The 26415-nt window shown below is 38.4% G+C and overlaps 2 protein-coding genes across 3 annotated transcripts in view; one reads left to right on the top strand and one right to left on the bottom strand.

Moving 5' to 3' along the window:
* The window catches only part of capn7 (calpain 7), a 32964-nt gene extending 20185 nt beyond the window's left edge, over window positions 1-12779 (top strand). Inside the window, exons 17-22 of one of the 2 annotated variants that reach the window (XM_039806378.1) lie at window positions 357-502; window positions 2032-2094; window positions 3454-3584; window positions 5583-5675; window positions 6770-6950; window positions 10907-12779. In XM_039806378.1, the coding sequence (XP_039662312.1) occupies window positions 357-502; window positions 2032-2094; window positions 3454-3584; window positions 5583-5675; window positions 6770-6914 (578 nt within the window). In that variant the 3' untranslated portion in view covers window positions 6915-6950; window positions 10907-12779. Of the gene's footprint in view, window positions 1-356; window positions 503-2031; window positions 2095-3453; window positions 3585-5582; window positions 5676-6769; window positions 6951-9827 lie in introns of both variants that reach the window. The other variant, XM_039806377.1, reaches the window with a different exon arrangement.
* A 5789-nt stretch (window positions 12780-18568) lies between these two features.
* The window catches only part of sh3bp5b (SH3-domain binding protein 5b (BTK-associated)), a 52107-nt gene continuing 44260 nt past the window's right edge, over window positions 18569-26415 (bottom strand). The window contains exons 7-9 of the mRNA XM_039806163.1: window positions 25063-25458; window positions 22215-22488; window positions 18569-20085 (exon numbers count right to left, since the gene is read on the bottom strand). Coding sequence (XP_039662097.1) covers window positions 19874-20085; window positions 22215-22488; window positions 25063-25458 — 882 coding nt within the window. The 3' untranslated portion in view covers window positions 18569-19873. The remainder of the gene's footprint in view (window positions 20086-22214; window positions 22489-25062; window positions 25459-26415) is intronic.

Genomic DNA, 26415 nt, shown 5'->3' with positions numbered 1-26415 from the left:
TGCTAGTAGCCAAAGAGGACACGGAGGATTACAAAAACATGATGGACTCTTCACAAGAGGTCATTATCTTCACTCGAGTTTCTGCACGGGAAAGTCGCCTTATGCCCCAATCTTCTGAACATAGTCACACTGAGAAATCCAGAGAGAGTTGGGTGGAGCTGATAGTCTTAATTAGCTTTTTAAGCAACTCATTTGGCAAAAGCTTGAATGTAACAGATGCTCATTAACATCAAAAAGTTGCGCGCTAAAGCTTTAAGAAAAACTCAGCAGTGTAAAAAAAAAAAAAAAAAAAGGTGTCAGCTCTGCTAACATCTGGTCGTTCACTATGAATGAACTGCTCTGGTTCCCCTCCACAGCGGACCCCCCTCCTTACATCGACGGCATCCGCATCAACAGCCCGCACTACCTGACCAAGATGAGGCTGACCAGCGCGGGAACACACACCTTCACGCTGGTGGTTTCCCAGTACGAGAAACAGAACACCATCAACTACACACTGCGGGTGAGAGAGACTTTCGTATAAACCTTTTTTTAATCTCCAGTTTTCCACATCAGCCAAAGAAAGCTTTTTGTTAAACGAGGTACGTTTTATACGTGAAGTGTACAACTTCTTTTTTTTTTTTTACATCGATAACTTGAACTGCGACCATTACAACCAATGCCACAAAGCAGATCATAGGTTTGTAGACGGGTCTTCCAAGCATCCATTTGTTTGTGTGTTAGTAGTTCAGTATATGTAAAATAATACAGTATAAAAAAAGACTCCAAACCTGCTGCACCCAGCATGTCTGCTTTTGTTTTTGTCAAATTTGCGTATTGCAGGTTTACAGTTGCTTCTCTTCTCTCGCCTTCACTTCTCTCTCTCTCTGTGTGTGTGTGTGTGTGTGTGTGTGTGTGTGTGTGTGTGTGTGTGTGTGTGTGTGTGTGTGTGTGTGTGTGTGTGTGTGTGTGTGTGTGTGTGTGTGTGTGTGTGTGTGTGTGTGTGTGTGTGTGTGTGTGTGTGTGTGTGTGTGTGTGTGTGTGTGTTCTTTTTAACTATATTCGGTGGGGGCCAAAATCAGGACCCCACTATTTACTGTTTGAGGGTTCGGACATCTTTTTGGGGTCAAAATTGCCTTGGTCCAGAGGGTGATGGTAAGGGTTAAGGTTAGGCATTTAGTTGCGATGGTTAAGGTTAGGGTAAGAGGCTAGGAAATGCATTATGTTAATGACGGGTCCCCACAAAGATGGTGAAACGCACTTCGTGTGTGTGTGTCTCTGTGTGACCCAAATATATTTTTTTTTGTCATTTATAATGCATGGATCCTTTTGCTAACTGCAGCGAGGACTGTAGAGAAGTGTTTCATAAAAAAAAAGACATGCACCCTGTACACATGTATGTTTTGATGTGTGGTGATGTATGATGTGTGTGTAACAGCATCTGATCTTCTTTAACCACTGCATTTTTTTTTTTTTTTTTTTTTTTTTTTTTTTTTTTTTTTTTTTTTTTTTTTTTTTTTTTTTTTTTTTTCTCTCTCTCTCTCTCTCTCTCTCTCTCTCTCTCTCTCTCTCTCTCTCTACACCAATCCAACAACGCTCTCCCCTCACCTCAGATCAGTGTTTCTCTTTGAAAATCGTCTGGAGAATATCTGACTCAACTCTCTCTCTCTTGTTCGCTGAGTTTCCACCAGAGATCAAAGCTTATTTTGTGTGCAGATAGTCATGAATAAATTAACAGAGATATCCATCATTTGGAAACATGTCACACTTTGTCTTACAAATTTGCCAATAACGAAGAAGCAATATTGGGAAGAAAGACTTTTGTTCTTTGCTCCATAGGTTGTTTCTTTTGTTCTTTAATTCACCAGCTTTTGCCTCTGAACATTGGCTATTCATATTCATATTTCTCTATATCTGGATAACTCGCTCTCTGGTCTTAACACCAAACATCTATCTTCTGTTTATTCAAACCTCATCAGCCAAAGGTTTCTTTTGTTAGACCAGCTAATGTACAGTACATTTTAAAACAACCGCTTGTGTTTCTCTCCGTAGGTGTACTCCGGATGCAAATTCTCCTTCTCCAAGATCCCAAATCCCTTCACTCAAACCAAAAGGGTATGTTATTCACACACTGACGTACAAGTAGCTAGACGTACTGTTTGGAAACAATCCGATCACGAATTGTTTTGTGGTTCGTAGGCTATCATCCACTGGATTAAACCTCTGTGAGTCGATTCTGAAAGCAGTTACAAGCTCGGAGAACAAAGTGACACAAAACAGGGTTCAGTTCACAATGTTCAAGGTTACAAGGTTTTATGAGAAATACAAGGAGATAAGGAAATATATATATATATATATATATATATATATTTCCTAACATTCACTTAGATGACGTGAGAGTAGATAGATAAAAAAGAGAGTCCAAAGGAGAGGAGGATTGGTTCAAGGTAGGGTCATGCAGATAAACCTTCAGGAAGGAGTTTTATATCATAAAATAGTATAAGAAAATTATTTGTTTTTATTAAAGCTATAGTGCGTAGTTTCTGTCTCCCCCAATGAGGAATTCTAAGTAATGACAAAAAAACTGTCTGCGCGTACACCTGATACAAGCCTTCGGTGACCGCGCATTTTCTTTTTTCTTTTTAAAGGTTATTTTTTTGGGGCTTTTCCCTTCATTAGAAATTGGATAGATATGAAAGTGGGAGAGAGATGGGGGATGACACGCAGCAAAGGGCAGCAGGGCGGAGTCGAACCCTGCGCCAGAGGCCCGCCTCGCAGCTCGGGTGGAGATCTGGCGGCAGGATGTAGCCGGTCCGTCACTCGGTACACAGGCGGACAACCGCTGTTCTTCAAACTGCTCGTCGCTGAAGAAAAACAGGGAGCAGATCTCTGGTCTCGCAGCTGTAATATACAGTAACTGCGGACGTAAGAGAGGCCCGTGCAGGGCACAAGGGCGCCAATGAAATCTTCACCACTGCGCGAGGGACAGACACCTTAGCAACAGCTCTTTGGGGGCGAAGCCTATACGAACTAGAACAAAAAGTTACGCACTAAAGCTTTAAGATAACGTCAAATCAGACACCTCACATAAAGGTTATGCTAATAAAAGCCGCAACACAATATAATCAAAAGGCTTAATACATAATAGTATAAGGAAATTATATAACAAGCTATATTTTTATTTAGATAACATCAAATCACACATGTTGCATAGATTACATGCTAATATCAGCTGTAAAACAACAAAAGGTTTAACATAAAAGTCTTGAAGGGATACCTAATTGGTGATGGGACAGAAGTGGAGGGGAAGTGTTACAGTTTATGATGCAAATGTAACATTTGAAGAATTAAAACAGGTGAGAGAGGCTTTGTTTTTTCTGTGTATGTAACATATTCACAACACATACATCATTAGTTTTCTAGTGCCCTTTAATCTTTAGTCCTTAGTGTTTGGGTCTCTGCTGCTGTCCTCAGATCAACGGCCAGTGGAAGGGCCCGAGCGCTGGAGGCTGTGGGAACTATAAGGATTCGTACAAACACAACCCCATCTATCAGATCAACCTGGAGCGGCCGGGACCGCTGCTGGTCGAGCTCCGAGGATCCAGGTCAGGCTGATAAAACCCGGGAAGGATTAACTGATATATTAGGCCGTGTCGGGACGCGATCTGTGCTGCCTGCTCGATCCGATATGCACATAAATATATGCGCATGAGCATCAATACGTAGTCGTGTATATATAGATGGTTAACCTACACTATTTGTATCATGCATGCGTTGAAACCGTTGACAGCCATGCGGCACAACTGGCGGCATATTTTTGTAGGCTACATTTTACGTTCTTCATTATGAAGTTCACGGCGGGTCTGTTTTATAAAGATATTTAAATGTAGTACTTATTGTCACTGATCCAAAACCGTATATCGACGTCCGTGTACTACGCCTTGGCGACATTGTTATTTTTGTGACATGTAGCGTGGGGATGTTGTGATGTTTTTTTAAATGTAGCTTACGCTGTGCATTACGAGGAGTTTCCGTGGTTGCCAATCCAAAATAATAAAGGAGTTGTTACATGTTACATGAACATACACCATTTTGGTTACATGTGGAAAGAAGTCTGAGTTTTTCGGTCACTGCAAACCTTCAGTTTCCTCCACACTCCCCTTTTGCGAGCGCTGTGAAACGAATGAAATTCCCGCGGTGCAAAGGTGCGCAAGCGTGGAACAGATCGTGCAGTGTAGTAGCGCGAACATCTTGCCCACGCGCGTGTCGGATTGTGCAGGCAGCACAGATCGCGTACCCACAGGCCGACATCTGGACCTTACTATGACTGACAATGACCAGTCAAATTGCATGATTTCTATAAGAAGCTGGAATACAGCTCCACCTCTGAGTCGGCTTCCGTTATTACTGTGCGCTCACAGCAATAAACTTCATGAGTAGAAGCGAGTGATTTTTTTTTTAATGTATTGTATACTAACAGCATTACTAATGCAGTTATACTGCTTTTCTTATGGAAAGAGAGATAACCAATTGCATTAGAATGTATTTGCTACATTGATTTAAATGTATATTCATACAGGAAATAGCATTCACATTTGTTTGGTTAAAGGACCCCTTTGACTTTATTGTGTCTCTCACCCAAAACCAAACCCTAACCCCTCGGCCCTTTAATATTTGACCATGTGTAGTTGAGCCTAACGTTATGCCCTTATATTTTTTAGACGCTCCGATGATACGTGATAGCAGGAAGTGATCTAAAACCTCTACTCATTTGGGTGTCAGCTTTTCTTCGATTTCTTAGTCTGGGTGTCTAAAAGCTGTTTCAGAAATGTAAAGTCAGCAAAACGATCCCGGCAGGAAAAACTGCTGTTTTTGTGGGCTCTGGCAGGACTCCATGGTGCCCTCAGGTACACCTCGTTAAACTAATGGTGCACTCAATAGTACCTCTAAAAAAATTTTTTAATTTTAAAGTTAACAAAAACAATCCCAGCAGGAAAAACGGAGTCGTAATTATATTTATAGTTTGTACAAAACATCTGTAATGTTTGTATTAGAATGTAGCTTCCCCTTTTTAATATTTAGCTGGGTATTAAAACCTGAGCAGTAATGTTATAAATCTATCCGAATATAAAAATGGTGCTCCTCTGGATGCTATTTAATTTCACTTCAGTTGAAATGAATCCATCCGACTTACTAAAGGGCTCATTAACAGGATGACTCAGTGACTTTCCCCACTGTGGCATTAACACTTAATGATTTTCTGGATCTTTCTCTCTGTCTGTCTCTCGCCTGCTCTCGCTCTCTCACACACACACACACACACACACACACACACACACACACACACACACACACACACACACACACACCAGGATGACTCAGTGACTTTCCCCACTGTGGCATTAACACTTAATGATTTTCTGGATCTTTCTCTCTGTCTGTCTCTCGCCTGCGCTCTCTCTCTCTCTCTCTCTCTCTCTCTCTCTCTCTCTCGCACACACCAGGATGACTCGGTGATTTCAGTGTTGTAAATTCTCACACTGGCCTGTAAAATGTCAAATCTTCTAAATAAATAAATAATAAATCTGGTTTTGTGTCTGCAGGCAGTACAGCGTTGGTTTTGAGATGGTGACGGTGTCGATGGTGGGGGACCCAGGCCCGGCTGCCTTCCAGAAAAAGAACAGTGGAGATTACAGGTAAACACAAATACTGCGGAGCTACTGTAAGAGGGGGTGTCCGCAGATACAACATTTCTTGGTGCATCGCCGCTACCAACTGTCGCTCTGGCAACCGCGTGAAACCATCAGAGAGAATGTATATCGAGTGACCCGCCTGCTTGTTTACATACCTGTGTCCTTGTGCATGTGCTTCTAGAGGGACAAACTGAAGCCCAATTAATGTTTGAAAGTTTACAATAAAATGCAAACTCAATAGAGGCTTGATTTAGACAGTGGCAATAAACAAACAAACCGAAATAGCTGAGAGTCACGTGCTTTGAAAGATGACCTGCACGTTTTAGACAATATTAGGTAGCTTAAGCATGTGGGCCCCGGCAGGACTCCATGGTGCCTTCAGGTAAAACCTCGTTAAACTAATGGTGCAGTCAATAGCACCTCTAAAAAAAACTCTCAGAATCTCCAACTGTTGTTGCAAAGTGCCCTTCTGCCATCTAGTTGGAAAAAACGTGTTTAAATGTTTAAATCGAATCATGACCTTGAAATTCTTAAAAGCCAAAAACCTGGATTTGGAGAATCGTGACACCCCTAATAATTTAAAGGGATACTTCACCAATTAGAATTAAGCTTTGTATCAGTAGAAACCCGGGTTATTTTTGAATGATCGTACTTCCCTCCCTCATGTCCCCCTGATACAAGAGATAGCTGTGTTGTGTGTCTGGAAAAAAACCTCAGATGATGCAAAAATTTTCATTTTGCGTCATCGGAGGCATTTTATTTTAATTTCTTTTGGCTGTAGTCTCTAGCCTCTGGCCAAAAAAGCCTCAGATGACGCAAAATGACGATTTTTGCATCATCCAGACACACACAGCTATATCTCGTCTCAGGGGGACATGAGGGTGGGACATTCAAAAATACTACCGGGTTTCTACTGATAAAAAGCTTAATGCTAATCGGTGAAGTATCCCTTTAAGATTTAGTCAAAGTAATTGGAGTTGGAAAGGAGTGAGGTGTTCTGCAAATTAATCATAATTTAGCCATTTTATCTTCTTTGAAACTTTTCTGCTGGACTGCCTCCCCCTCTGAACTGATGCGTGTTAACTCTCCTTTCGCAGGTGTGGCTTCTGCTACATGGATGTGGACTACGTCCCAGCAGGCCTCTACAACGTCATCCCCACCACCTTCCTGCCCAAACAGGAAGGACCCTTCTTCTTGGACTTTGCCAGCACCTCGCCCCTCAAGGTCTCCCAGCTGCAGTGAAGACAGCGCTGCAGCGAGGACGGGGCTGGGAGAGAGGTACTTGCAAGGGTATCGTGGGATGTCGCCGACACTGTACTTTGGATGTGACGAAGGCCTCGATTAAACCCGACAACCACAGAATGTTTCACGGCCTCCCCAGCTCCTCTTGCTGAAACCCTTCGCCGAGGACTGATTGTGGGCTCGGCGATACCACGCAGTCATGGTGACAGAATAAATTATTAGTGAGGAATTATCAGAACTTCAGCACGGATTGGAATCCATCGACTGTGAAGGCGTTTTGGGACAGAATTAAAATACACTTCCATCCAAAATTAAAAGGACAAAGTAATATGGCGGTTTTTCACTACATGGTACCTGCTCGACTCGACTCGCCTCTGCTCGCCTTTTTGGTTTTCCATTACGAAAAAAAGTCCCTGGTACCTGCTAATAGGTCTTTTTTTTAGTATCACCTCCGTCAAGGTTCCAAGCGAGCTGAGGTTATACCAAAAGGTGACGTGAAAACCTGCAGACTCCTGATTGGTCGGTGAGAATCGTCACTAATGACTGCGTCATCATCGCTAGCGACAGACGGGGGGGGTCCTGAACAAACCCGAAATTTATAAATAGTTTTTTTGCTGCCTCCAGTTTCTTTTGAAACAAAAGGGGTCTTCTGGCTGTGGCAAACAGCCACATGCCGAGAGGCAAAAACAACACGCCTTCGACGTGTGTGTCGCGTTAGGTCACGGCAGTTTCCTGCGGCATCGCTATGACGACCAGCCTACGCTCGGCTCACGCATGAGGCAGTACTAAATCTGCAATGGAAAATGGAGGACGGGGCACCGCGGCCGGGTCGAGCCGAGCAGAGCCGAGCCGAGCTGGTACTAGCAGTGGGTAAGCGCCAATAGTGACAGAGAGCTCAACAGTGTGGTTCCTGAAGTGAAAATGCCATTCATTTTCTCCATAAGCATTATGATTATCAGCCATAATGGCTCCGAGATTATGAAACGAAAGCTTTTGCTCCTGTAGAAGCCGTAAGTCTGTATGAAATCGACCCTGTTTTAAGAAAAACATGTTTCATTCGCTATGTCATGGAGAACTACTACACTACCCACAATCTTAAGCGTAATAACGACAACTCTAAATTGTGGCGCTCGCTGTTACCATGGAAATGTTAACCCTACCACCATGAGCGGCTAGTGAGCTGCTACAATGGAAGCCTTTTGGTCGTTTCTGTACACAGTCTTGTAGGTTTGCCTTTTTTCTGTTTTCAGAATGTTTTTTCTTTTTTTGCGCTGAATCAAATGTTTTATGATAAAGATCCATCTCGGAGCTGGATGGCTTGTTTCCAGGCTTAAAACTCTTCATGCAAGCATTTAATGAAACATCAATGGAGCAATTGAACGGGCAAAAATCACTTCCGGAACCGTTCAAACCTTGGGTCTATAAGATGGATAGCGTTTCTATGGAGCATCGACATCATTGTTCTGATCAGACGGTTAAATCTGGTCTCAGGAGATGACCGCAATCGTAGGACTATGTCCTGGACTCGACGGGATGCGGAGGTGTAACAGGGTTTAAAAATGAACACTAGCCACCAGCTGTGAGCTGCAAGAATTGGCTTTGAAGCTGCCTGACAGCAGCCACTTCTTTTCAGGTTCTGTTTCGCCGCAACCAACGCCTCAACCATCCAGAACAATGTTCTTAGTACTTGGTCCTGCTTGGAATTTCACAAATGTTATGGCCGTTTGGAGATCTGTTTTCATCGCAAAGGGAAAGCAAGTTCCTCACAGTACTGGGAGAACATCTGTCCACATACTATTTCATGGTTTGGGCCCCTTAATTCCAGTTGCAAAAGAGTTTTATTCTACAGTATACAATTTGATTCAAGAACCGTGTTCTTCCAACTTTGGGTCAACAGTTTGCGTTTGTCCCTTTCCTGTTACAACATGACTATGCCCCCCCCAATGCACAAAGCCAGCTCCGTAAAGAAATAGTTCACAGAGTTTGGTGTGAAAGAAATAGTCCGTCCAGCCTTAAACTCAAACTCATCCACCATGAGCCACACCTGATGACCCAGCTTCATTTGGACCTCACTGATGCTCTTGTCCCTGCAGCAGGTTCAACATCTGATGGAAAGAGCTGAAACCACGAGACTGGAGGCTGCTCTAGCAGCAGATGAATGCCTACGGCTTAAGAATGGCATGTTTAATGTTCACACATGGGTGGACTGTTAGAGCTCCTGCACACTGGCTGCGTGGCGTGAGCGCGGCGTTTCTGTTGCGTGTCAGTTGCGTGGCGGCTGCGTGGCGTTTTCTATGTCTTTGCACACCAGAAACGTGTCTGACGCAGCGCTGCTGCTGCTGCTGCTAGCCTTGTCTGGACACATGTATGTTTCCCATAAACATAAATCTATTCTGATTTGATTACAGCAAAGACAACGTCGGCAGTATTGACGGCAAAATAGGCTCCAGAATATTTCGTTCTGTATTGACAGGTGCAATATTTGAAAATCGATAATTATTTAGTTTTTGTCTTTTAAATTACATTTATATCTGCATTTATGTCAAAGCTAGAGACTTTCAAACATCAACATGTCATTTATTAAATGTATTTGTGTCTAAACGACATATAAACATCTTTTCGTATTCTATTTTAACCTGGAAATGCTTCCAACACGCTTGCGGTTCTATTTCTAGCAGGCACTCGTTTTCGGCCGTGCCTGAGACGCGCGTGTCACGCAGGCAGTGTGTAAGCTCTAACCTGTTAACATGGGAGCCGAAATAAAAAACGGACACGCCACGCAGCTGACACGCTCGCGCCACGCAGCCAGTGTGCAGGAGGCCTTAGGATGTCCACATACTTTTTGGCAAAGCTGTGGATCTTAGTTGAGATAGATGAAATTGGACAAAACGTTTCCTGTTTGTTTTTTATTAGATCAGTTGGAGCCCAGCGAGCGACGCGTCCATCCAGGCAGGTGAAGGAAGGGGATGATGATCGTGATGATGTCTCCGGAAAAAGACAGTGCCGTCAATCATAGCCAGTTTGAAATGACAGCTGTCTGTTGTGAATAACGCGCGACCCTGCCGAGGGGAAAACTAGCGGGATGGCTTTCCTGGCTGTGACTTTAACTGTGGTTATCAGTCACGATATCACTTCTCTACAGAAAGCCAAAAATAAAGAACTGCTGCAGAAATCAAGCTGTCCCAAGATATAAATACAATAAAATAAGATAATAAACCAGAAACCACAAAGAAATAAATACAACTTAGGCTCATAATAACTAGGGCTGCAACTCACAATTATTTTCATTGTCGATTAACCTGCCGACTATTTTTCTCGATTAATCGATTAGTTGTTTGGTCTATAAAGTGGCGAAAAATGTCGTTGCAAAGCCCAAGATGGCGTCCTCGAATGTCTCGTTGGGCCCCTTACTCAATGATATTCAGTTGACTGTAATAGAGGAGTGAAAATACAGACTTTTAGAAGCTGGAGTCGGAGAATTCGGTTAATCGGTTATGATTGTTGGCGATTCGTTTCAAAGTTGACAATGAATTGATTATTCTTCAGAGCTCCAGTGGTAACTCTTTGTTGTGGAGCCTGGACGTTTGCCGTGGCTTATCAAAACTAACCTCTTTTAATTAACAGAATGGGAAATGAACTGGTGCTTGAGATGCTCACTGCTGCAAAAACGACGTGATTTTAAAAAAAGGAAGTGGCTTGACACTCGCAGCCATGATTACAAAACTTTATTTTTCAGCGGCGCCACTGTGGATTCTCAGTCCCTCTCTGTAATTATTGCGCTCCTTCACCCTGACCAGACTAATGCGAAAAGGCGAGTAGAGTCGAGCAGGTACCATGTAATGAAAAAGCGCCATACGTGACCTAGAGTTGAATAGTCTGGAGTCTCGGCCAAACCTATTAAAAGCTGTTTAAATGTCTGCGCGGTGGAAGGGGACAGTTATTTTCCTTAAATGACCGTGAAGGTATTTTTTATTTTTTTGGTCCATTCTCAGGAGCAGTGCAGCAGAGCAGCAACACAGGGAACCCAGTACGGCAGCAGTTGAATGATGTCTCTTCGTTTTTCTTCACGTCTGTGGATGTGACGGCCGAGGGATGAGATATCGGCCTCATTTCATGTCGGCACTCGGCTTCAGACAGCCGTCTGTGTGTTTTTGATTGTCACCATAAACCTTCTGCAGGTTGAAATGTAAATGTAATACCCAGTACACATCCTCGGTTTACTTTTTTTAATTGATTTTTACTGCACTTTTAAAAAAAAAAAACATTTCTCATGTGTATTGTCAAACAATATATGGAAATGAATATGTCTTTGTTTCTTCAACACAAGCAGTTTAACCCTTTTTCAGATATCAAGATTTTTTTTTTTTTTTCTGGTGTGGACAGTTTCACCCATCAGCAGTCGGTCATGTACGAATGTTGCTGCTCTATTCGGTGCCGCTTATCTCTGCAAAACTAGCTAATGCTGTGCAGTTGCATCACAAATTCCTTGGCAAAAAAAAAAAAAGAAGTCTGTAGCAGTCGAAGGGCGCGCTGCGGCGGATCCAGCGACGGCAGAATGTGTTCAAATGAACGTCGAGGTTTTGTGGAAGCAGTCAGCCAACGTCACACTGAAGTAAACCGGAGTTTGTTTTCCGTTTCTGAAAAATTCAAATGAAAAGTCAGTGACAAAGACACTTTTGCAAAAGGCGTTTATATGCAAATGTTTACATGGAAGTTCGATAGTGACGCTGACTGCGGCGTACAGCCGGCTACACAGCGTTGAGGCTTGAGTCTTTCTGTGTTTACGGAGCGCCATCCACAACTGTAAAGCCCAACAGTCTGACTGCCACAAATTATTATTTCATTCTACAGTTTGTGTTGTATAAAATGTTTATTTTTTATTTAAATTTTTTTTTTTTAAATGTCCCTCAAACGGTCACAGAGCCGAAGGTTACATCTCCACTTTGCTTTGTCTGACCAACAGTGCAAAACTATAAAATATGCAATTTACAGTGTGTAATGTAAAAGACATTTCTGGACCTGGAACCAGTAATGTTTTTTATTTTTTATTTTTTTTGGTGTTGCATGTTTGCTTGATAAATGACTTAAACTATTAATTGATTATCAAAGTTGTTAATATATTTTTTCGTTGTTCGACTATTCGATGAATCGACTACATTATGAATTTGTTTTCCCTCCGCTGCGGCCTGTATATTTGACTCAATGCAGTCTGCATCAACCAGGCACTGTGCACTGAATGAGGACACTATTACAAAAACATTTTCACAATATAATCAGATTTTTTTTTTTTTTATGATTTTATCATGTTAACCTCAAGCATTGGCTTTGTTTTACAATCATTCAATTTCTTTTAGTTGTCAACACACAGTGCAAAGAGAACTTGCCTCACTACTGTAGACATTTATTCAATGCAAATGATATATGTGATGAACTTCATAGTGATGCTTCTGGGGAGCACGGTGACTGTTTTCACTCATAACTCATAACTACTGTTAACAATAACTCATAGTAAACTTAGTGCTGACGACTGTAAATGGACTATACACGCTGGTGTTCTAAAAGGGTGAAATGTTCTGTTCAGGAAGGAATATAGCTTTTAATATATGTACTTTGCCAAGTATTTCTGTCAAATATCCAATCGCTGATTGATGATCAATCATTATTTTTATGAATGCCATCTTTTCTGTTACCAAACTCAGTTATGTATTTTTAATTGGCAGCAAGCCGACTAATTTCAATATGAAGCAGGACAATCTTGCAGCAACCTGTTGTATGAGTGATGATGTAATGTTTGCAGAGCTTGCGCTAAATGTTGGGTACACTGACGTCTTCAAACTTTGAATACATAAAAATGATATCCGCTTCTCTGTGTGCTCTTTTATTATGTATTTTATTTGGGAGGGGAGGGGCTTTTATTTTGATAGAGCCAGCAACAGTCGTCACATTTTGTCTTTTTCTGTCCGAGAACCAGGGGCGATTCTAGGATCAGACCTTTAGGGGGGCTCAGCCCCTAATGACAATGTGACACGGATGCAGTGCCTTGCAAAAACTATTTTTATTATTATAATTTTTAGGGGGGCTGAGATGAAATTTAGGGGGACTAAAAAGGGTCTAAAATCGCCACTGCCGAGAACTATAAAAAGCATCTTGATCAGGGATGTCATCATGCTGATTAGCTAACAGAGACTTGTATTCAGTCCTGTTGGCATGTTAATGTTTATTTAATAAGTCACACGGCTCATTAATTAACATCAGCACTCGAGTTCAGCATTTAAATGTGCCAATGTGCATCTTGTGACGTTTAATCCAAAACTTGCTCGACAGTCACCTGGCCGCGTCACCTATACAGTATGATACAGAAAAAAAGTGATCACAAAAAGTTAAGTGTTCTACATTTTTGGACAGTAACAAGGTTTGTCTCAATGTAATTAAGGGACAGGGAAGGATTGAAGAGGTGCAGATGAATCTTCTACACCAGTGGTTCCCAACCTTTTTTCCTTGGCGCCCCCCCTACTTATGTCTAAGAAAAGCTGAGCCCCCCCCCGAAACCGAAGTTGAGGTAACTTCGAGATAGAGCCTTAATTTATGTTTTGATACAGAGGAGTTATCAGCACTTTTACGTTTCTCCTCCATGTTTCATTCATAAAATAGTGATGCCGTGGCGGCAGGAAAAATGAGGATGATAGCAGCTAACAGCTAGCAGCTAACAGCTAGCAGCTAACAGCTAGCAGCTGACCTGATGACTGCAGGGGTCCCCCGATAAGAGGTCCCGGAGGTTTGGCCTACTAAGTAGCCTGCCTACAATTTTAAGCAAGAACAAAAATATATAGTTTTTATACTGACTTTTGTATACATTATATATTCTAGTGTATTATCATAATTTGTTTAATGTGCAAATATTTTTTTTTTACCTCAACCTTAAACCAGATAAAGACTTGCACCCCCCCCCCTGTGATCTTTGCCGCCCCCCTAAGGGGTGCCTGGGACCCAGGTTGGGAACCACTGTTCTACACAACTGTCTTTGCTGAATCCATGAGCTATGATGGCCTGTAACTGATAGAACCATAACTTCATGACATGCTATACTATGATATTTTTATCACTTTATGACATACTACACTATGTCTTATTTGTTTTTTCGAGACACTATACTTTGACTGTTTTGCACAATACTATAATATGACCTTTTTGTGACTTTTCAACATAACATACTATGACTATTTTTCATACGTATTTTATATTATATATCATATTTTATGACTTTTTCCCGACATAATATAATATGACTTTTTACGACATACTGTGATATTTTTATGTTTTGTGACTCAAGACACTATACTATGACTTTTTCATAGTTTTTTTTCAACATACTATACTATGACTTTTTAAGACCTATACAATTACTTTTTTATGACTTTTTTGACATTCTATACTATTACTTTTTTTCCACATACTATACAATGACTTTTTATGACTTTTTCCGACATAGTATACTATGAGGTTTTATGACTTTTTTTCAACATACTATACTATGACTTTTTACGACATACTAAACTATGAGATTTTTATGACTTTTTAAGACAATTACTTTTTATGACTTTTTCCCGACATACTATACTTTTTTTTTATAATTTTTTTAGTCATACTATACTATGACTTTTTATGAATTTTTTTGATGTACTATGACTATTTTTCAACATAATATACTATGACTTTTCTGACTTTTTCCGACATACTATTACCTTTTTCCGACATACTATACTATGACTTTTTTTCAAACATACTATACTATGACTTTTACAACATACTATACTGTGAATTTTTTGTAGCTCGTATACTATAATTTTTAAATTTGACATGCTACACTATGACTTTTTTTCGGAATACTATGCCAGGACTTTTCAACATACTATACTATGATTTTTTTATGACGTACTATACTATGACTTTTAATGACCTTTTGCGACATACTATATTATGACTTTCTGTTACTTTTTACAACATACTATGCAATGAATTTTTATGACTTTTTTTCGACACACTATACTTTTTATGACATACTATACTATGACTTTATGACATACTATACTATGATTTTTTCATAATTCTTATAGACTTTTTACGACATATTATACTATGACCTTTTTATGACTTTTTTCGACATACTATACAATGACTTTTTTTTGATTACTATGACTTTTTACGACATGATTTTTTATGACGTTTTTTCAACTACTATACTGAATTTTTATGACTTTTTACAACACACTATACTATGACTTTTTTTATAAATTTTTTCTACATACTATATTATGACTTTTTACAACATACGTATGATATTATGACGTTTTTCGACAGATTATACTATGACTTTTTATGACTTTTTCGACATCCTATACTATGACTTTTTTATGACTTTCTGTTTTTTGACATCCTATAGAATTACTTTTTTCGACATCCTATACTATGACTATTTTATGACTTTTTCCAACGTACTATACTCCGACTTTTTCCAACATACTATACTATGACTTTTTTAATGACTTTTTTTGACATACTATACTATGACTTTAAAACACACTATATTATGACTTTTTAATCATTTTTTTCTACATACTATACTATGACTGTTTTCGACATAAACATAAAATTGTCTTTTTTCAAAATACTATACTATACATTTTTTTTTTACTTTTTTCAACATACTATACTATGACTTTTTATGCCTTTTTCAACATACTATACAATGACTTTTTTCGACACACTATACTATGACTTTTTTAAACATACTATACTATGACTTTTTTATGACTTTTTACGACATATTATACTATGATCTTTTTATAATTTTTTTCTACATACTATACTATGACTTTTTTTCGACATAATATACTGACTTTTTACTACATCCTATACTATGACTTTATGACTTTTTTTTCGACATACTATACTATGACTTTTTATGACGTTTTTTACATGCTATACTATGACTTTTTTATGAATTCTTTCGACATTCTATAGTATTACTTTTTCTGACATACTATACTATGACTTTTTAATTAGTTTTTACGACATACTATACTATGACTTTTTTTAATGACTTTTTTTGACATACTATACAATGACTTTACAACACACTATACTATGACTTTTTTATAATTTCTTTCTACATACTATACTATGACTTTTTTTCGACAAAGTATACTATGACTTTTTATGCCTTTTTTGACATACTATACAATTACTTTTTTCGACACACTATACTACGACTTTTTTCGACATACTATTCTATGACTTTTTAATATTTTTTTCGACACACTATACTATTACTTTTTTTCGACATACTATACTATGACTTTTTTATGACTTTCTTTGACATTCTATAATATGATTTTTTACGACACATTATACTATGACCTTTTTATGACTATTTTCGACATACTATACTATGACTTTTTTTTGACATAATATACTGACTTTTTACTACATCCTATACTATGACTTTATGACTTTTTTTCGACATACTATACTATGACTTTTTATGACGTTTTTTACATGCTATACTATGACTTTTTTATGAATTCTTTCGACATTCTATAGTATTACTTTTTCTGACATACTATACTATGACTTTTTAATTAGTTTTTACGACATACTATACTATGACTTTTTTTATGACTTTTTTTGACATACTATACAATGACTTTACAACACACTATACTATGACCTTTTTATAATTTCTTTCTACATACTATACTATGACTTTTTTTCGACAAAGTATACTATGACTTTTTATGCCTTTTTTGACATACTATACAATTACTTTTTTCGACACACTATACTACGACTTTTTTCGACATACTATTCTATGACTTTTTAATAATTTTTTCGACACTATACTATTACTTTTTTTCGACATACTATACTATGACTTTTTTATGACTTTCTTTGACATTCTATGATATGATTTTTTACGACACATTATACTATGACCTTTTTATGACTATTTTTGACATACTATACTATGACTTTTTTTTGACATAATATACTGACTTTTTACTACATCCTATACTATGACTTTTTTTTGACATAATATACTGACTTTTTACTACATCCTATACTATGACTTTATGACGTTTTTTACATGCTATACTATGACTTTTTTATGAATTCTTTCAACATTCTATAGTATTACTTTTTCTGACATACTATACTATGACTTTTTAATTAGTTTTTACGACATACTATACTATGACTTTTTTTAATGACTTTTTTTGACATACTATACAATGACTTTACAACACACTTATACTATGACTTTTTTATAATTTCTTTCTACATACTATACTATGACTTTTTTTCGACAAAGTATACTATGACTTTTTATGCCTTTTTTGACATACTATACAATTACTTTTTTCGACACACTATACTACGACTTTTTTCGACATACTATTCTATGACTTTTTAATAATTTTTTCGACACACTATACTATTACTTTTTTTCGACATACTATACTATGACTTTTTTATGACTTTCTTTGACATTCTATAATATGATTTTTTACGACACATTATACTATGACCTTTTTATGACTATTTTCGACATACTATACTATGACTTTTTTTTGACATAATATACTGACTTTTTACTACATCCTATACTATGACTTTATGACGTTTTTTACATGCTATACTATGACTTTTTTATGAATTCTTTCGACATCCTATAGTATTACTTTTTCTGACATACTATACTATGACTTTTTAATTAGTTTTTACGACATACTATACTATGACTTTTTTTAATGACTTTTTTTGACATACTATACAATGACTTTACAACACACTTATACTATGACTTTTTTATAATTTCTTTCTACATACTATACTATGACTTTTTTTCGACAAAGTATACTATGACTTTTATGCCTTTTTGAATAATTATACAATTACTTTTTTCGTCACACTATACTACTTTTTTTTCACATGACTTTTTTTATGAATTCTATCACATCTATAGTTTACTTTTTCTGACATACTATACATGACTTTTTAATTAGTTTTTACGACATACTATACTATGGCTTTTTTAATGACTTTTTTTGGCATACTATACAATGACTTTACAACACACTATACTATGACTTTTTTATAATTTCTTTCTACATACTATACTATGACTTTTTTTCGACAAAGTATACTATGACTTTTTATGCCTTTTTTGACATACTATACAATTACTTTTTTCGACACTATACTACGACTTTTTTCGACATACTATTCTATGACTTTTTAGAATTTTCTCGACACACTATACTATTACTTTTTTTCGACATACTATACTATGACTTTTTTATGACTTTCTTTGACATTCTATAATATGATTTTTTACGACATATTATACTATGACCTTTTTATGACTATTTTCGACATACTATACTATGACTTCATTTATGACTTTTTATGACATACTATACTGACTTTTTCATAACTCTTTTAGACATACTATGTTATGACTTTTCAGAATTCTTTATACTATACTGACTTTTCAGAATTCTTTTAGACATACTATACTGACTTTTTTATGACTTTTTACTATTATGACCTTTTTTTTACTACTATACAATGACTTTTTAATGAATTTAAATGACAATGAAGCAAACATCCGTTTATTTAACTCTTCATCTGAAAAACAGGCACGTTAGCTGCTGAGAGACGATGCAGAGGACTAAACACCAACTGCACACATAGTTATGAGAGGGCAGGCTGGTTGGGGGGGGTTCTTGTCCTAAATTCCACATCAAAAAGTGACAGATATATGGAAATATGCAGATATCACATTTTGTTCACACACATAATACACAGACTGAAGAAAGAACCTTTCCTCACAATTGTTACTATAATGCGGATTAGGCAGATGTTCATCATTTTGTACAATCTCAACCTTTCATGTACATCTTCCGCGGGACCCAATGGGCTTGGAGTAGGGAAGTCGAGAGATGCGCTGACTCTTTGTTGGTTTAGGTCTTTTGATGGTAAACTTCAGGGAACATTTTGTTACATTATTCCTCCTCACCTAAACAAATAAACAATGCAATCGTTTCGCTTTAAACTATAGAGGGCTGTGAAACACTTAAGTCATTCTTTACATTTGGTCGTAAGTAATTACATGCAGCTATTTCTATTTTTACCTGCAATGGGACTTATCGAAAGGCCACATTTTTTGTGTATATATCAATAACTTTGCTGTGTTTGCAACAGATAGACGTACATTTTAAACAATCATCATGGTGGCAAAAATTAAATTATACTTTATATGAAAAATAAACAGCTTTTTTTGGACATTGGAGGGTCCACAGTGCCTAAACCTGAACATTTACATACATAACTTCAGAAAATACACCATTACATATCAAATACAGGAGTGTACAGCAGGTTAAGAGACCAGTTATTTATTGAACATTTTCACATAAGATTCCTTTAACATCACCTCTGCATGGTTTACAGTATGCCAAGTGCTATTTAACAGTAATGAATTCTTAATTTTGATAAACAGTTACACCAACCCATTTATTTCATAGATGCCATTCTCAGACAGCTAATGTACTTTTGCGACAGAAGGCTTTCCAGCTTTTAGTGGAAAAATAACAAACAAATATGAACATGAATCATTTCTAACCATCTTTTTATTCCATCCCCCTTAACCGACACATTTGAAACACAACAGCATTCAGTCTTTATTTCTCAGGCATGAGAGTCCAAAAGGTGCAATGTCCATAAAGGAAATGGGAGTAACAACACTTGCCAAGATGTACAGGAAACTTTATATTCACCAACTGTGACATTCAAAGTCTCTCTCTGACTGTGGAGTTTCTAAATGGAGTGCAGTTGTGCCAGGTAGCTTATATAAACAGCTGTTTATCAGAAAGTTTGGGTCAAAATCCTCTTTTTGGTCCTTAGACACCTTTGACCAAGACCAGAGTCTGCCCGGCTGCGGCCTTCTGGGAACAGTTGTCCGTGTTTTTGTCGGTGCGGGGGCGGCGCAGGTTGAGGAAGCTGAAGCGGGCCTCCAGGCTGAAGCTCTTCTTTGTGCTTGGAGTGGAGTTGTTGTTGTTGTTGGAGGCCGGGGCGTTGTCCAGATCCCCTTCTGCACCTTCTGCCCGGTCACCTGCAGCACAGCAGAAGGCCAGGGAAGACGTAAGCACGATGGCATTACTTATTTAAGACTACATTTTTTAGCTTTGATCGTAAGATGCATTCTGAATGATGTAATAAAATGTCCAAAAAGTCATAGTATAGTATGATGTAAAAAAAAAAAAAAAAAAAGTCATAGTATCGTATCTCAGAAAGTCATAAAAATGTCAGAATAGTACGTAGGAAAAAAAATCATTAGAAAAAGTCATACAAAAATAAAAAAGTCATAGTATAGCATGTCGAAAAGTTAAAAAAATAAGTAATAGTATAGCATGTTAAAAAAAAAAAAAAAAATCACAGTATAGTAGGTTGAAAAACGTTTAAAAAAAAGTATAGTATTTTGAAAAAAGACAAAAGTTATAGTATTATGTCGAAAGCAGTCAAAAAAAGTCATAGTATAGTATGTCAAAAAATTCAAAGTATAGTATTTCGTATGAAGTCATCGTATAGTATGTCACTAAAAGTCATAAAAGTATGTCGGAATTTTTTTCATAAAAAATGTATAGCATGTTGAAAAAGTTGAAAAATTCATAGTATAGTATGTCGAAAAAAGTTACAAAAAAAAGTCTGTATAATATGTTGGAAAAAAGTCATAGTATAGTATGTCGTAAAATGTCAAAACAATTTAGAAAAATAAGTAGAAATCTCATTCATTTCAAATTAAAAAAGGTGGACCAACACCCCCCACCCCCTCAGTTATTCATTAAGGCTGTCTGAAGTGTTGGGAACTACTTTGTCTCTCCGGGGGATGTGCACACATTTAGTCGCCCTGTCACTTTGACTAATGGGCTCCTCCGGTGGAGCAGCTGGGAGCCGGCCAGGTAACAGGAGATCGGACGTCCTACCCACAAAATATATAATAAATAGATTCTCAAACATCATCCATCTCACGTCTGGGTTTCTTTTTCTTTGGTCTTTATCTTGTGTAACGCTACATGCTGCACACAAACCGAACCATTAACAGCTGATGTTTAATACACGCAGATTAATACACCTAAACATTTTGTATTTTTAGTTTAGTTTGGGTTGTTTTTATATCTAAAATTTAGTAGGACTGCAATTGACGATTATTTACGTTATCTGCAGAGTTTCTTGATGAAATGTATCCTTTTTTTTTTTTGCAGAGCCACTGATCAACAGTTCAAAATCTAAATATATGTAGTCTACAGCTGTACATCTTCACATTTGAGAAGCTGGAAGCAGAACATTCCGTCATTTCCATATGAATTATTGTGTTCAATAGTTTTTATATGTTTACTGTTCACAACCGTAGCTACATTGCTTGTTATTTTTCTTTAAAATCAACATACAATCCAATCTGTTCGTAAAGTTCGACAAAACAGCCTCGCTGTTATGTGCTTCAAAACATGGCACACGCATACACGCGCACTGTTTTTTATACATACTGTACTACTCCATTCCTTCCATAATAAATTAGTTTTTTTGTGATTGTTGCGGGCAAAAATCCTTGATTATGCGGCACGTTTTCTTAAAAAATGATGGAATATGCGGGATATTTATGCTATTTTATGCAATGAAATTGTGGGAACTTGCAAAAATTGCGGTGAAAAAAGAGAAAAAGAGAGAAAAAAAGAGAGATTCCCCCAACACCCTGCTTTTCCATGATGTTTCAACTTTCTGTTAAGATATATGTGACTTTTTCTAAAACAAAAATGCGGGGATTATGAAATCATGCAAGCCCAGCATATTTTGCGCGGAATTTGGCAATTTATGCGGCGAAAGTGCGGTGCATTTGAAAAAAATGCGGCCCCCGCATAAATATGCGGACTTTGGCTGATTATGCATTGGAATATGCGATCGCATAATCGCGTTTTTCTGGAGGGACTGGACTGACACGCAGAGAAATGGCTGCTTGGACGACCCGTCTACAAACCTACGACCTGCTTTGTAAAATGGCTGGCGTTGGTTTGAAACGGACGCAGTTCAAGTATCGTGATAGGAGACTAGATATCGTCTTAGATTTTGGAGTGTTATCTTTCCCCTGGTCCACACACACACACACACACACACACACACACACACACACACACACACACACACACACACACACACACACACACACACACACAAGCCATCACCCACCTCTCTCCAGGTCACATTCTGGCGACGACGCTCCGCTGCACTCGCTGCGAGGCCCGAGCACCGGCGAGATGAGGCCGAAGTCGGACAGCGACACGGTGCTGGGCAGGTCCAGGCTGCAGGGCCTCGAAAGAGGAGACGGGGGGGAGGGGGGAGTGGAGGGCGGAGAGTGGAAAAGGGGGGCGGAGGAGGAAGAGGAAGAGGGAAGGGGGAGGAAATGAAAGAACTGGGGGAGCTTCAGGTCGAGGCGATGGAGATCTTTGCTGCGAGGGGGCTCCTGGTCAAGCGAGCGAAAACTCGCGCATTGAAGGATCCGCGTTGCGTGACGGCGCGCAGCGCCGCCCACAGGCAGCCAAGTAAAGAAGTGCTGCTGGTCGGCGTGGAAAGACGAGAGAAAGAAAAAAAAAAAAAAAAGAAAAAGAAAAAAAAAGAAAAAAAAAAAGAAAAAAAAGAAGAAGAAAAAGAAAAAAAAGAAGGAAGAAAGAAAAAAAAAAAAAAAAAAAAAAAAAAAAAAAAAAAAAAAAAAAAAAAGAGGGAAAAAAGAGTGAAGAGTGAAAAGAGAGAGGGAAGGATAGAAAGAAGAAAAAGGATCAGAGGAGAAAAGGAACAAAGGAGAAATGGGAAAAGATGGACGAGGGGAGAAGGGAAGAAGTGAGAAGAGAAAGGAGGGATGAAAGCATTATGAACATAGTAAAAAGAAAAAAAGTGTGAGTGTGTGCAAACTGAGATATAAATAGAGCCAAGAGGACTCTGAACTGTCACATCACTCCCAGCGCAGGGGTTTCATTTTACCCGACATAAATCAAAGCACACAAACGCACCACCGGCGTCTGTTATATTCAGCCACAGCGGCACATTAAGGTCAGCTTGTAGTCACAGCGTCCAGTCTCCACTGCTCTGCTGTTGCCATGGTAACGACACGCAATTTATTCTGGAATTAAGGCCAACACGATGCAGAAGGTACATTTACATTTTCTTTTCGTGATAGACCCCCCCTGGCTGTGTCTTCCCAACAGGAGTGACTAGAGTGCTCGAGTCTTTACAGCAGGGCTGCAACTAAGGATTATTTTCACTTTCAATTAATCAGTCAATTATTTTTTCGCAATTAATCGATTAGTTGTTTGCTATAAAATGTCAGAAAATGGCTCAAATTTGGATCAGTGTTTCCCACCGCCCAAGATGATGTCCTCAAATGTCTTGTTTTGTCCACAACTCCGAGATATACAGTGTTCAGCATAAGTCTACACACCCATGCTCAAGTTGACAAAAAAATAAATAAATCATCTTTTGGAAATTGATCTTAATGCCTTAATAAAAAAATAAAAAATAAGGAAAAATCCAACCTTTAAGGACACAAATATTCTTTGTGAATGAATAATGTATCGTAAATAAATAAATAAAAGTTTAATTTAATTAGCCCCACATCATGGTTTTAATTCAGTTAGCCTAATCGCTGGTTTGATTTGCATTGAGAGATGATCTTATGGAAAGTACCCCATGCCAATCTCTAGGTATTGTGAAGGGCATGTGATGATGTGGGGGGGCTATTTTAATTCCAAAGGCCAAGGGAACTTTATCAGGATGCATAGTATCCTGGATCCATGAAATAACTGGCCTTTAAAAATATAAATCTGCCTGCCTCTATGGGAATTTAACATAGGGGCGGTATACTTATGCCTCCTGTATTTTAAGGAAGAACATTTATATATTTACAATACTTTATTCATTCACAAAGAAAATTTATGTCCTTAAAAGTTGGATTTTTCCTAATTTTTTTAATTAAGGCATTAAGATCAATTTCCAAAAGATGATTTTTTTATTCCTCTTTTTAGTCAACTTTAGCATGGGTGTATTCACTTATGCTGAGCACTGTCACAGATGAGTGAAGAAACTAGAAAAATATTCACATTTAGGAACCTGGAATCAAAGAATTTGGACCTTTTTTTCATAAAAACTGACTGGTTATTGGTTGAAAACTTATAGGTTAATCAATTAATCTTTGCAGCTCGACTACAGTCTTTGAGTTATCTGCTTTCTGGGCTTTCGGTGTGTCTCACTTCACAGCACACGGCTTGAAACCCAATTCTACGTTTAAACTAATTTTTAAGTCCAGCTTTTAATGTAATCAGCTGTCTGCTGGCAGTAGTTTCGGTTTTCTCTGAACTCCTTTGACACTTTGGCCCTTGTCAGACTTTCTAAGAATCACAAATCAGGAATTCATGGAAACAGGGAAAAAAAGCTAATTTGTTCAAGTTGAGTACTTGGTTTTCCTGCTCAACTTTTGTACCGATTTGGGTACCATTACATGGAATTCGGTACCGGTGCCCAACGGTACCTTTTATTTTAGGTTCATGCAGTATAAGTACAGCACTATTCTCAGCTTCAGTGGGGTAAAAGGAAGTTTTTGCTGCTTTTTGACAGATTTTTTCTTCCCCTTATTTCGACATTTTTTGTGTGTTTTTTTTTTCCATGTTTTAACCCTCCTGTTGTCCTCGGGTCAACTTTGACTCATTTTCCAAAAGTTTCTATATCAGAAATAGACCCCCAAAAATTGATAAAATATCGTTGAAAAAAGTGACAAAAATGATTGGATACAAGTGACAAAAACGGCGTGAAAAGCTTCAGGAACATCTGTAAAAGTGACAAAAACGTTGGGGGGGAAAAGTGACAAAATTGTCGAAAAAGACGAACAAAACGAAAAAAAAAAAAAGGTTCAATTTTAAAATTTGGACCCAGAAAAACAAAAACGCTGCATGGTCGACAGGAAGACAAGACAAGGGTTAATGCCTTTTTTTGGACGTTTTTGTAGATTGTTTTGTTATACAACTCCACTAACAATTTATTGATCAAGAGAAATTGATTTCCAAATAGAAAGCGTTACGCTTCCTAAGGTATCGTATTCATAAGGCGAGGTGTAGGACGGGTCCGGATGGACTTGCCGTTTGGTCCGGATGCGGACCGTGGTCTGGACTTTGAGGAGCCCTGCGGTGATGCGTGAGAAGGTAGAATAACTGTTTCTGTACTCACTGGACATTCCGTCTGACTCCATCTTAAAACTGGAGATGTCGTCCCCGGAAACACTGTCCCCCTCGGCGCCCACGCCGCGCCCCCGGGTGCCCATCGTGGAGCTCCGCCGTCGCTCGTGGATCTCGTCGGAGATCATCTCCAGGTTCCTGAGCGCCGTCTTATACTCGCCTTTGGCCTGAGACAGCTTGGCCTGCCGCTCGTCCACATTCTTCTTCAGGTTCTGGGAGGAGGAGGAGAGGAGGGGTGATGAGGAAGATCGTGGACTACAGATGGAAAACAACGCCGCCAGATTGCACAGATACTCATTCTGGGATCTTGCATCAACAGTATCAATAATTCAGTGTGTTTCTACATCTATTCATGGCTAACAGTGGGAGAGGACATGTGGCTCGTTCGTGACTGAGCGTCCTAAAAACAGAATCAGGCCTAAGTGCGGCTTTATAAATCTGTCAAAACAATGTGTGCATATCTGTCTTTTCCCAAGTTGTATCCATCTCATACCTGGTGACTGTAGAAGCCATAGCATATGATTCATGAGTACCAAATACTGACCACATGTAGGCCTAACATCTCTAAAACATGGGTTGATTCTTCGTGGACAACCACAGCTGTTGTCAGCTTGGATTTACAACAGATACAGGAATTCCAAAAGACCCAGAGGCAAACAAACTATTGAAACATCCATGACTTTGAATCATCACACTGGGCCAATACTTGGAACACTTCGGAAAGGCTTACAGCTTCTTTATCACATATACAGTATCTACGGGCTCCTTTTTCTTATCTATAGATTTTCTTTCATTGTAAAAAAAGCAGATAGTTTAGCAGACTTCACCGGCATTTAGCACTGGAACTGAGAGCATTAAAGCAGTAAAAAAAAAATCATTGGACTTTTCAAACTTTTCGATTGGAGGTTTATCCCAATAAATAAGCTACTTTGTGACATGGCCGCTGTGTATTAAACTCAGTTGTGGGGAAAAGTGGAGTGTTGAACACATGACTCAACAGAAGAAAGGTGGATTATACTGCGGTAGATATTTTGATAGGTTTTGACACTGGGTCTCCATTGGAATCCACTGCAACTGCTGCAAATCAAAGCTGACTGCAGGTGTGTTCTCTGTGAAGGCGTGAAATATAAACCTCTCTCTAAAGATACATTTTTCTTAGAGTTTTTCTA

Source organism: Perca fluviatilis, chromosome 7 (genome assembly GCF_010015445.1).
Source record: "Perca fluviatilis chromosome 7, GENO_Pfluv_1.0, whole genome shotgun sequence".
Lineage (NCBI taxonomy): Eukaryota > Metazoa > Chordata > Actinopteri > Perciformes > Percidae > Perca > Perca fluviatilis.
This window is presented reverse-complemented; position numbering and strand designations above follow the sequence as displayed.